This window comes from Lethenteron reissneri, chromosome 60 (assembly GCF_015708825.2).
Source record: "Lethenteron reissneri isolate LAM-NWPU_2019-01 chromosome 60, ASM1570882v1, whole genome shotgun sequence".
Classification (NCBI taxonomy): domain Eukaryota; kingdom Metazoa; phylum Chordata; class Hyperoartia; order Petromyzontiformes; family Petromyzontidae; genus Lethenteron; species Lethenteron reissneri.
Window position 1 is genome coordinate 4122593 of NC_083838.1, and position 12139 is coordinate 4134731.

The window sequence follows — 12139 nt, forward strand, 5'->3', positions numbered from 1 at the left end:
CAGACACCTCCTGAACTTTGTCCCTGAGGAACTGCGAATATCCACCCTCCATATTTAAGGAGGAATGCTCAGAAATATGCTTCCCTCGTGTTGCTGTCAGGGCTTCCTGGAACTGGGTAATTGTCTCTTCAAGTTTGGTCCAGTTTGGTAATGTTGAGTTTCTTTGGGAGGTTTGACATTGACCTCTTGATTTTCAGGATGGATCGAAAGGGAGAGCCCTTGTGTGTACCAGAACACTGTGTCCACCTCAACTGCATGCAACACCCTGGTGACAAGGACCTCCGTAACATCTCTCTGCCTGAGGAATCACATAGCACTGGTCAACAAAAAAAAACATTTTTTTCTGGCCTGGACTTTTGCAGCTGTTTTAGACTAATTTTTAAGCTATCGGCATACCCCCTTTTCATTGATTTTACCCAAAATTAACTCTGTCACTTACGATTGCAAGTTGTTGCAAGTCAGTGACTGCTTTAGTGTTAAAATATGGTGCTGTATTTTTTAGGATAGTGTGTTTATAATATCATTTTATGTAGATATCCACATTTATTTAATATTTTTCTTCTGAAGTTTTTATTGAAAATGCAATATTTGATATCTCAAAAACCTGATGTGATAGACAAAAACTGATGCCAGATTTGCAATCGGCACCCCAAAACTACCTTCAAAACCCGTTGGAATACCTTATGCCAGAAAAAGTGTGTTGACCAGTGTAATCAATCAGACGTCAGTGTTTAGATCTTGGATGGATCCAGGTTGTTTTTAGTCTGTCTGGGAGGAGGGAAAAAGTGTTAGCACGCCATGCCGGCCGCCTGAATAGGTGCTCACGGACAGCACTTGCCCCAACCCATCTGATACGGTTGTAGTGAGTCCAACTGAGTCACAGACGTTGTCTTGGGAGCAACACTATTTCTTATATCAACTCAACACAACATAACGTAACCTACACTCGGGTGTTGAACGCCCATCTAACCACGCTACGGCAGAACTAGACACGGTCCGCGTGGCTAGAGGCTTCTTCAACCCGACGTGGATCATCATCACCAGCAACACGAAGAACCCCGAGCCCCTCACGGGGCCCCCGTTATATCGGCCCGGGCTGGGGCTGGCTCCGCCCCTCGCCCCGCCCACCTTCTAGATCTCCTGAGCTCTTTCCCGAAGGCTCCCGAGAGCTCCTCTATACCACGTGACCACCCAGCAGCCCCCGTCCACCGGTGGCCCCCCTCCAATATCATCCGGTCACGTGTTGGCAGGTCAACCAGCGTATCGTGCCCCAACGTAACGCTGGCTGGCTGACACTTTCTCTCGCTCCCTCACCGGGAGCCCGCACCGCACACCGTACGTGGTGCCTCTGCGCTAACCAGCGCACAACCAAGCCCCGCTAGGGCTGGTACTACACCCAGTAACCGGGCTGCACATAATGACAACAGATTATCCGCCGTGGCCTCGCAAGGCCGGCACCACACAGTGACATTCAGAGTCACTACACGGTCATAAAGGCGGTCTTTGTATGCGAGATAGGATGACGATATCCCATATCCCCTCCCTTTGATGCTGCTAATCCTGCATAATGCATGGGCATAAGTAGTACTAATCACATACCTGCATTTCCCATAAATATGCTAAATTCCTCTTGATATGCATATTCTTTTGTCAAGGCGCCCTTTTCCCCCCTTCCAACCCAGCTTATATATATGCTCCAAGCACGTGTGCTGTTTCATTCAGACGCTGTCGCCTTGACAGACCTGGTTTTCACCTGAGGACGGCTGCTTGCGTTGTGGCTGAAACGTCGCGAGAATTGTTTTATTATTTTTTATTTGTATTATTTTATTACTTCCCTTCTACGTGACTTTACCGAAAGAACCAAGAAGAGGATGACGACATTGGTTTGTACGCAGACAGTTGATGGTGGCCTGTGGAAGCATTCATTTAGCAATGGAGTGACCGTCGCCTATGTTGACGATGATACGTGCGTGTGTGCGTGTGTGCAGGCCGTGAGTCAGTTCCTGCTGGAAGTGAACGCCAGTGACTGCAACGGCTCCCCCATAGGGCTCAGCAACACGACCACTGTGACCATCATCGTGGGGGACACAAACGACAGCCCCCCAGAGTTCACCTCCCCCAAGGTCTTGTCTCGCGCGCACACAATTCCCAGTGTCGCACAGCGATCATCGGCAGCCACAGCAATAGTGTAGAGGAGTAAAATGGGGACGTGACGTCAGGTGTGCCGTTCAGTGCGATGACGTCACGTCTCCTGGGGTACTTAAGGGATACCTCATGACGTTAGCGGGGTCACTGTGGGAACGGGTAGAGTAAGCAGGGTGAAGAGGGAACTAGGGGTAGAGAGAGGGATCGAATAGGGAGTCTAGGGAGAAGCCGGTGGTAGCCGTAGAGGTGCTTCTCTCTCCGCTCGGTGGAGTCGGCAGAGTTCACGATCCGACACGAGAGAGAGAGACCGGAGCGAGCCGGCAGGGACCCGGACTCAGAGTAGGACCCCTAGCCCCTGGGAGTTGTGTACCCTGTGTATTATTGATAACCTTTAATAAACCCTGGCTAAAGCCCTTAACTTACCTCCTTTTCCGAGTGCGTCCGTGGGAATTCCTCTACAATAGTATCAGTATCATCAACATGCCGAACATGGTAGCGCGATGTTAACTACATCGCCTAATAGACAAGTGGTCGTGGGATCCTGACCCTGACGCTCGTTGTATATGAAGAGTCTTGCATGTTCTCCTGGTAGTTGCGTGGATTTTTCTCCGGGTCTTCTGGTTTTCCCTTCCACATTTAGTATTTGGCTGCTTTAAATTTCCACGTGTTAAGCCACTTCGTTGAACTATCATTTGTTGCATGGTCGCTTCTAAAAAAGAGCTATATAGCTCAGTAGGCTTTACCTGGTAAAATAAAAAAATATTTTAATTTTTTGTTCATAATTTTAACAATTATAATATTTATTTGACTGTCAAACGATGAACGTCACTCTCATTATCTCACTTTCTTGCAAATTAGACTATCCTGGCCTCTTTGGATTTCTCGCCTGGTTAAAACAAAATTAACTTGAACCATGCATCCCGAGCAATTGGGAAAGTGCTGCCCTCCACTGTGTGTGAACCAGAAGTTACTCGAAGGGATATTGCACGTCTGTGGGCCGCTCTGCAAAACGGAAGGATCGCTTTGCTCTCCGAGATATCCGAATGCGTCCTTTGTCTCGCGACAATGATGATGCTGACATAATCAACGTTTTTGGGTTTAGTTCGCGTTATTTATGAATGTGTCGTAACCCTCCACCACCCGACACGGCCAATCAGTAAAAAAGTGTCACGTTGACAAAAGATAAATAGTTCACTGCTTTAGCCCACCGGTGTGTTGAAGCGTGAAACCACAACATTTACAATTTTTGAGTTCGCTGGTAATTGCATCCAGCATCATCGGGCAATTCGCCAGAATGGTGAGGCTCTGCTCTGTCTCCCGTTCTTATATAGAGCAGCAGCAGGGTGACGTCATCATTAACTCATCAACTCATTTGTCGATTGTCAACGTGACACTTTTTTACTGATTGGCCGTGTCGGGTGGTGGAGGGTTACGACACATTTATAAATAACGCGATCTAAACCCAAAAACGTTGATTATGAATAATATTGGTCACGAAAGCCTACGTGTTAAACTGATGCTGACAGCACAATCGGGATGAAATTGGCGATTGTAAGCAGAGCCCATCACAGAGGAGGCTCAAACTTTCCCCACCCCCCTCCCTCTCTCCCGGCCTCTCCTCGCTGTGCAGTACGAGGGGACGGTGCGGGAGAACGAGCTGGTGACGCAGGCGGTCTTGCTGGACATTCGAGATGCGGACGCTCCGGGCTTGCCCGCGTGGCGAGCCGTCTACACCGTCACTAGCGGCAACGAAGAGGGGCACTTCGCCATTGCCACCGATGCCAAGACCAACCAGGGCGTATTGTCCGTCGTCAAGGTTTGTGTGGTCAATGTGTGTGTGCAGTGGGAGCGGTGGTGCAGCGGTTAGCGCGCTACGAAAAGCAACCTGGCGAGCCGAGTTCAATCATCGCTGCATGGGTACCAACACACAGTGACGATTATCTGAACCGGTCTTGGGTCTCCCCGAGGTCGACTCAGCCTCAAATGAGGACTTTGGTGTGGTGGTGTAGACATCGCCACTCGGGAGTCAAACGAGACGTAACCTAAAAAGCTGTTTAATTACAATGAACATTATAACGGATCATTATTAATCGAATACATATCGGGGTTACACCAGTAATGCAAAGAAAAAGACTTCCTGAATATTTTGAAGCTAAATTCATGTCTAATTGCCGCTAAATTTGGTTGTGAAAGTTGTCATTCGACTCACAGGTGTGAGCTGAAACAGACAAATGTAATTTGTTTGGCTGTGTTGAATTACGGGTTGATGTAGAGTCTGGCCAATAATCAAGGTTTTTGGGTCAAATCGCGTTATTTATAAATGTGTCGTAACCCTCCACCACCCGACACGGCCAAATAGTAAAAAATGTGTCACGTTTTTCAAAGGACAAAATGATTCACTTCTTTAGCCCACCGGTGTGCTGACGAGAGAATCAACATCATTTTTTATTTGAGTAGTACGACGTTTGCGCTGATAATTACAATCAGCTTCATCGGGCAAGAATTTGGTCGTGTCGGGTGGTGGAAGGTTACGACACATTTATAAATAACGTGATCTGACCCAAAAACCTTGATTATGAATAATATTGGTCGCGAAAGCCTCCGTGTTAAATAAAAATATATATCATTGGGATAGGGGGGCAGGGAGCATGGGGGCGGGGGGGGGGGAGAGGTCAACGGCCCCGTTTAGATCCGCTACTGTGTCGGTGGCGGAGGGTTTCACAACATCACTTTAGCCAGATCACGATACAGTCCAACCAACAAAAACTATAGTGAATCAAAAACAGAAACGTCCTTGAGCTGAGACTTGAACAGTTGGGCAGAAGGGCGGAAAGCAGAGGTTGCAACCGGGTATCCGATACCCGTACCCTACCCGATACCCGGCTATCCGTACCCGGCTGGGTACGGGTAGCCGGGTACCCGTTTGCGACCCTGGTGCGGCCGGGTACGGGTACGGGTAGGCCGTGAGTCACCGGTGAGTAACCGTTTGTCACTCATTTCGGGTAGGGTACGGCTAGCGTACGGGTACCCATACCCGGCCGGGTACGGGTACGGGTACCCATTTGCGACCCTGGTGCGGCCGGGTACGGGTACGGGTAAGGAATCGAAACCCGTTTGCGACCTCTGGCGGAAAGACGATAGAGGGCAAGGGAGCACAACAGCATGGACAGTTGGGGGTCCACGAGTTCCAGGCCACGGAGATGCACGAGCTGACCCTAGCTGTTCGATTCAACGCCGCCCGCATTTCTCACCACCGCAGCCACTGAACTTTGAAGCGATAACAACGGCTGACAAGACGGTTCCTCTCGTGGTGACGGTGGCCAACGAGGAGAAGCTCCTTCCCGGCGCGGTCGCATCGTTGTCGTCGTCTGCCACGGTGCTCGTGCGCGTCACGGACGTCAACGAGGACGCGGCTTTCATTCCGTCGGTGCGCATGGTGGAGTGCGTCGAGGGGTCGCCGCTGGGATCGCCGCTCGGGGTCTTCTCCGCGCAGGACCCCGACACTGGGACAACGCACAACTTCACGTGAGCATAAAGTCGCGCTGGGGGTAGGCCTCGGCAAGGTAAGGTAAAAGTGTAAAAACAATAACGAGCCCACCTTTTACCCTACCTTTTTACCTTACCACAATACAATCACTCTACCCTACATTTTACCCTTTAGCAGGTAAGGTAAAAGGTTAAAAGCAACGAGCCTACCTTTACCCTACCCTTTACCCTTACCCCTTGGCATGTCGACACCTTTACCTTTACCCTTTTACCCGGTAAATTACCTTACCTTGCCGAGGTCTAGCTGGGGGGTGGGGGAGGCTCGTAATAGCCATGTCAGGGATGGTGAGAAGTCCATAATCAGAATTGAAAAAAATCCTGGAGGAAGCTGCGATGAGCTATGAAGCTCTGTTTCACTGATGCCCAGTAACAGGTGACGGCGTGTATGTATCAAGCGTAAGATACCGCACACCCATTTGCTTTATAGCCGATGTTACAGACCGACCCCATGTCATTCAAATCGAGTTGGCCACTGGTGTGCCGGTGTCAGGGCCCAAATATGGCACGCGGCAAATGACTCAATGGGAATACACGTGACAATCAATGCCCACTACTGGAAACACCAATGCCCGCTTGCAGGCTAGGTTCTGAGTCACCTTGTGCCCTGCATGAACAGCTGCCACTGTGTTGAGATGAGATGTAAGTCACTTATCATGTCTAAACCGCTCTGAGATGGCCCTGCCCAAAGGTGGTTCAGCTATATATATAAAATTATCTTCTTGGTTCTTTCGGTGGTGCTTATTCAGACGTTGTCTTTCCGACAGACCTGTTCTTCACCTGAGGACGGCTGCTTGCGTTGTAGCCGAGACGTCGTGAGAATTGTATTTTATTATGTTTTATTTTTATTATTTTATTATTTCCCTTCTACGTGACTTTACTGAAAGAACCAAGAAGATGAATCCCTGCAGTCACGAAAGCTTTAAATCGAAATTTATAAAATTGTCATTCAACCCTTGGGGCTTGGTTTTCTCCATTTCTCATGGGGGTTCATAATTGCCGTATCAGGGATGGTTAGCAGGTGGTAAGGGTGAGTGTATGGGTTCAAGACCTAGAGCTGTGTCTATGCATCCTGATGTTAACTCTGAGTGGACCGGTTGTCCACAGCTACAAGATCGTGTCAGACAAGGCGGGCTGGCTGGCGATTGACCCAAGCACAGGAGCACTTAGCTTGGCTGGGGACGTGGACTATGAAGACCCCGAGTACATCCGCAATGGGAAGTACAACGTGACCGTCATTGCCATCGATGCAGGTGCTCACTCATCCCAGGGCTACGCAAGGCAGCACGACTCTGCTTTAGCTGCCGAGATCTGGTGCGAGCTGGCTCAATCAGGGTGATTTTGGTCATCAAATATCCAAAAGCCAACATTGGCCTCCATCGAAAGCGACACATCATATCGCCCAGGGCTTAATTCCAGCCAGGGAAAGATATGCACACCCAGCACACCACATCTAGTTTTCTTCTAGCTGTGGCTGTGGCTACTAGTCGACTCAAAACTGCTCTAGAGGAGTTGTACACCCCTAGCTGGCAGTGCTATTCAGTGGCCTAAAATAAGATGTTTTGCTTCGGATGATCGCTGCAAAGTATGACCTGTGTTTTGATTTAGTGTGCTGATCCTAAAGGTGCATTGAAAAATTATAATACTCCGATTGATGCTCCTGCTGTTGTGGAGTGACTCATGCAGCCAGCTATGACTGCAGGGTTTTGGTAGTACATTTATTGTAAAAATTCCGTCACAGTTCCTATAATCACTGTTTCATTGCTTACATGGCTTTATTTTGGTGATTTCGAAAAGTGTATTGGTTTAGCCATGTTTGTTTGTTGTAGTACGGAGTTAGACTGATGGCCTTAATCTAAGTTGTCTTGTGGTTGTTGTTGTTGTTGTTTGACTTGCAACAACTCTGATGATGATAATGATATGCACTGTCCTTGAAGTCGATTGATCCACACCCGAGACAGCTTTTCTTAGAGCCTAGTCTCCATTGGTGTTGGACCAGATGACGCCAAAAGGCATACCAGTTGAAAGGGTAAAAACCTATCACTATATTTTGCCACTGGTAAAGGAGGTTTCATAGTGTAAAGGAGTGACAGCCAAGGAATGGAACGCATCAGAAAGGAGTTGGAGAGAGACGTGATCAGTGCAGGTGCTGAATGTATCGTTGCATCACGTGATCATGAGAGCTGTTGACAGTTTGGGAAACACCTTCTTTCAAAAGTGGATAGACCAAAGCTGACGAAGATAACTTTGATTGCTTCAGGTCGCCCGGACTTCACCTGCACAGGAACGGTGGTTCTGAACATTGTGGACGTCAACGACCATGCTCCCAAGCTGGCGGGGCCTTTGTTTGCAACAGGGGCCTCAACGCCACACCTCTGCCTGGCCAGGCCTTCTGAGGGTCTTCCACTCATGGCCACCGATGATGACTCGCCTGCTCATGGGGCCCCCTTCTACTTTCAATTGGTCAACAAGCCTCCCGGCACCGACGAGCTGTGGGAGGTCGTGACTCTGAACGGTGAGAGTGGCGGCAGAATCGATGCCTTTTTGCGACTTTCGCCATCACAAGTTTTGGGACAAAACAAATCAATTATCGGAAAGTCAGTTGATGTGTTTTGCTTATCTCATTTGATTACGGAAAAAGATAAGTGGATAGTAAAATGACCGGGTTGTTCAGAGGTGAGAGCTTTGAGCTTGACACCGCTGAGATGTTGGGTTCAAATCTCGGTTTCACTTGCCCGTGATGAAACCGAGTTTTCAAGTCCAGTCAACTAATCACATTCGTTATAGTGACAACTTCTTCATCACCGTAACATGGCCAGCCACTACAACGGCACTTTATGTGGCTCTGCACTCAAACGTGGCAAAGTTTCAGCTCTGAGAATTAAAATACTGGGATGTCATGCGTTGTACGTTACTCTGACATGCAGAGCGGGTGGGGATAATGCTCCCCTCTGCTGTGTCTGTGTGAGGGTAACATTAAGAAGAGATCTTAGAGGTAGCTCAGTGATATCCCATTCCGCGGGCCATTTTCCAACACAAAAGTTTAGCAACCCTCTGAAAGATTTGCGAATAGATTACACTGGTCAACACACTTTTTCTGGCATAAGGTATTCCGACGGTTTTAAGGTAACTTTGGGGTGCTGATTCCAAATCTGGCATCAGTTTTTGTCTATCACATCAGGTTTTTAAGATATCAAATATTGCATTTTCAATCAAAACTGCAGAAGAAAAATATTAAATAAATGTGGATATTAAATTTTTGATTTAAAGATTTCGTGACTGCAGGGATTCATCTTCTTGGTTCTTTCGGTGAAGTCACGTAGAAGGGAAGTAATAAAATAATAAAAATAAAACATAATAAATAATTCTCACGACGTTTCGGCCACAACGCAAGTAGCCGTCCTCATGTGAAAACCAGGTCTGTCGAGGCGACAGCGTCTGAATTCATTATGTTTTATTTTTATTATTTTATTACTTCCCTTCTACGTGATTTTACCGAAAGAACCAAGAAAATGTGGATATCTACATAAAATGATATTATAAACACACTATCCTAAAAATACAGCACCATATTTTAACACTAAAGCAGTCACTGACTCGCAACAACTTGCAATCAGAAGTGACAGAGTTAATTTCAGGTAAAATCAATGAAAATGGGGTATGCCGATAGCATAAAAATGAGATGTGATAGAGCAAATCTGAGTTCAGATTTGAAATCAGCACCCTGAAATTAGTCTAGAACAGCTGCAAAAGTCCAGGCCAGAAAAAAATGTTTTTTTTTTGTTGACCTGTGTTATTTGTCTCTTGACGCTGATAGTACAGACAGGATAAAACTGGGAGAAACAGACACAAGCTGACCTTTCTAATTTTCCTTATCATTCGATAAACTAGAGTAGCACAAAACATCTGGAAACAATTTCCCCTTTCAAATATGCAAGTTTGTATTTTCAGAGTACATGACCTAATCTGGAGAGTGGAGTGAAAATGTTTAATGCATTGGTTGATTGATTGCTCGCTAGGGACACATTTTGACAGTGAGCTGAATTCAAATGTCTGTTTTATCATTGTCATAAAATTGATTGTTTTCGTTCATGACACACTGCCATTTCACGTAAACCTCAAGAGCCAATGTAATGAAAGGATGAGCCACGTGCCAAAATCGGCAAAAGTATTTCACATTTGAAAAATATTTTCGAGAGTGCGTGATCTGAGTCAGAGAGCACCAAGACATATTTGACGCAGCAAACGGTTGTGATTGCTCCCTAAAGATATCTAATTACACATTTTCAAACAATCGTTATTATGGCAGTGACACAGCCCAATTGTTAGCACATTCATCATGCATTGCAGAGGTTTTCGATTTCAAAAAGGCCAGTAATTGTGGTTAATACTGTGGCATATTACCCGAGCAACACATGCCACCCACTTCATCGCGGATGTTCACAATCTCGTGACAATTTGAAATTAGTAGAACATCGTGTGCCGGTGTCACAGTCCAAATTTGCCATCTTGATACTGAAAATATTCAACTGGGATTTCACGAAGCACTAATTGACCCCTACCGGCAGACCAATGTTCGCATGCAGGTCGGTGCTTGGTGGCTATTCAAATCTTAATTTTAATTTTGGAGCTTTCGTGAGTGCAGGAATTACTCTTGGTTCTTTCGGTAAAGTGACGTATAAAGATAAAATAATAAATTAAATAATAGCATACGACGTTTCGATTGCAACACAAGCAATCATCATCAGGTATAAATGAAATAGCAACGAAAAATTCTAACCAGAAAAACTATAGACAGACATATAAGCAGACAGATATCTTGGTGATATAGTTTTTCTGGTTAGAATTTGTTATTGCTATTTCATTTATACCTGATGATGATTGCTTGTGTTGCAATCGAAACGTCGTAGGCTATTCAAATGTTTGATATGAGGTGTTATGTATGTATGTGGAACTTCCTTCGCACCGTACGTATCCAACCATGATAATCAGATGTGGGGGGGGGGGGGGGACAAGCAAAAACATTAAAAGCAGTTTGAAATAAATTAGTTTTCGATCTACATTTAAAAGTGCATAGCTCCAGTGGCTTCCTAATATCAGACGGGAGAGCGTTCCAAACGGCCAAAGAAGCGCATCTGAAAGCGTGCAATGGGGTCACCGTCTTTGTTCGATGGCCAGCCAATACCGGAGGAAGGCTAGAGTTCGCTTGATGCAAGTCATGTATTGCATGTAAAGCACTCTTGTGATGCCCTTGCGTAAAGGAGGGCACTCTCTATATATATTTTAAAAAATCGTTATCATTCAACCCTTGGGGTTCGGTATACTCCATGACTCTATCAGGGAGTTCATAATGGCCATGTTGGGGTCAATGAGAAGGCAATATGGGTGCGAGGCATGTAAGCCCCATAGACATACAAGGTATATTATTACAGTGCTAGTCATTTATTCAAAGATACTAAAAAAATGTATCACCATGTTGCTGCTACCCCTGCCATTGCTTCTACTTATACCTCTACCGCCACCATTGCACGCCCCCCCTCCCCCATCTCACCCGTTCCCCTTTTCCTCTATCAAGCCACGAACGCGCGATTGCAGGCACGCGTGACCCCCTCAGGCAAGGGCCCCCTGCCCGGGGTGCACCAGCTCTCGGTGCTGCTGAGGGACCGGGAAGGACTCGGAGAGGCGAGACAGATCACCGTGCGTGCCTGTCACTGCTTGGGCCTACTCAAGGGCTCGGGTTGCGTGACTCCCGCTGGGTCGGTGGGCCTCGGATTCGACGGCTTGGCCGCCATTGTGTTCCCGATCCTCACTCTGCTGCTGTTCGGTGAGGGCCAATTCTGTTCGGCTGGAAATTTTTATTATTACACAGTCCTGGCAGCGATTTCAGCCGCACCACCTCTACATAACAAAAGGCTCAGTCCCATTTACACGCACCTTTACATCATCCGCACCAAGTTTACACAACAAAGGCTCATTCCTAGCAGCGTGCTTCAGCCGCACCGAACCTCACAAAAATAATATTCAGGGCCTACCTTGGCTCCTCCCACCCTCAACCAGTATATATACAAGGACTGTTTTCTTGGAATTTCTCTCACTTGATACAGCTATCGTGCTGTGACGGTTCCACCTGAAGACGGAAGCTTGTGTTGCCTCCGAAACGTCGTGATTTTTATTTTATTTTACTTTTATTAATTGTAATTTTTTACCTACGTGACTTTACCGAAAAAAAACCTAAGAATATGAATCCTTGCAGTCACGAAAGCTTCAAATCTAGAATAAATACACAATTCAAGTTCAAGTTTCATGTATTAGGTATAGCCCTGTGTGCCATGCGGCTCTTAAGTCGGGTGCAACCGCAACAAACTAAATATGAACACAGAACATCTTAAAGCGACGACGCGCAACAAAAACATCCTGGAATAAACCAGCAAATATTCCCAATTTTTTTTTA

At 46.6% G+C, this 12139-nt stretch overlaps 1 protein-coding gene across 1 annotated transcript in view; it reads left to right on the forward strand.

Moving 5' to 3' along the window:
* LOC133357897 (cadherin-1-like) overlaps window positions 1-12139 on the forward strand; it is a 50859-nt gene that overhangs the window by 36160 nt on the left and 2560 nt on the right. The window contains exons 8-13 of the mRNA XM_061576067.1: window positions 1989-2123; window positions 3776-3961; window positions 5405-5670; window positions 6796-6941; window positions 7949-8203; window positions 11264-11512. Coding sequence (XP_061432051.1) covers window positions 1989-2123; window positions 3776-3961; window positions 5405-5670; window positions 6796-6941; window positions 7949-8203; window positions 11264-11512 — 1237 coding nt within the window. The remainder of the gene's footprint in view (window positions 1-1988; window positions 2124-3775; window positions 3962-5404; window positions 5671-6795; window positions 6942-7948; window positions 8204-11263; window positions 11513-12139) is intronic.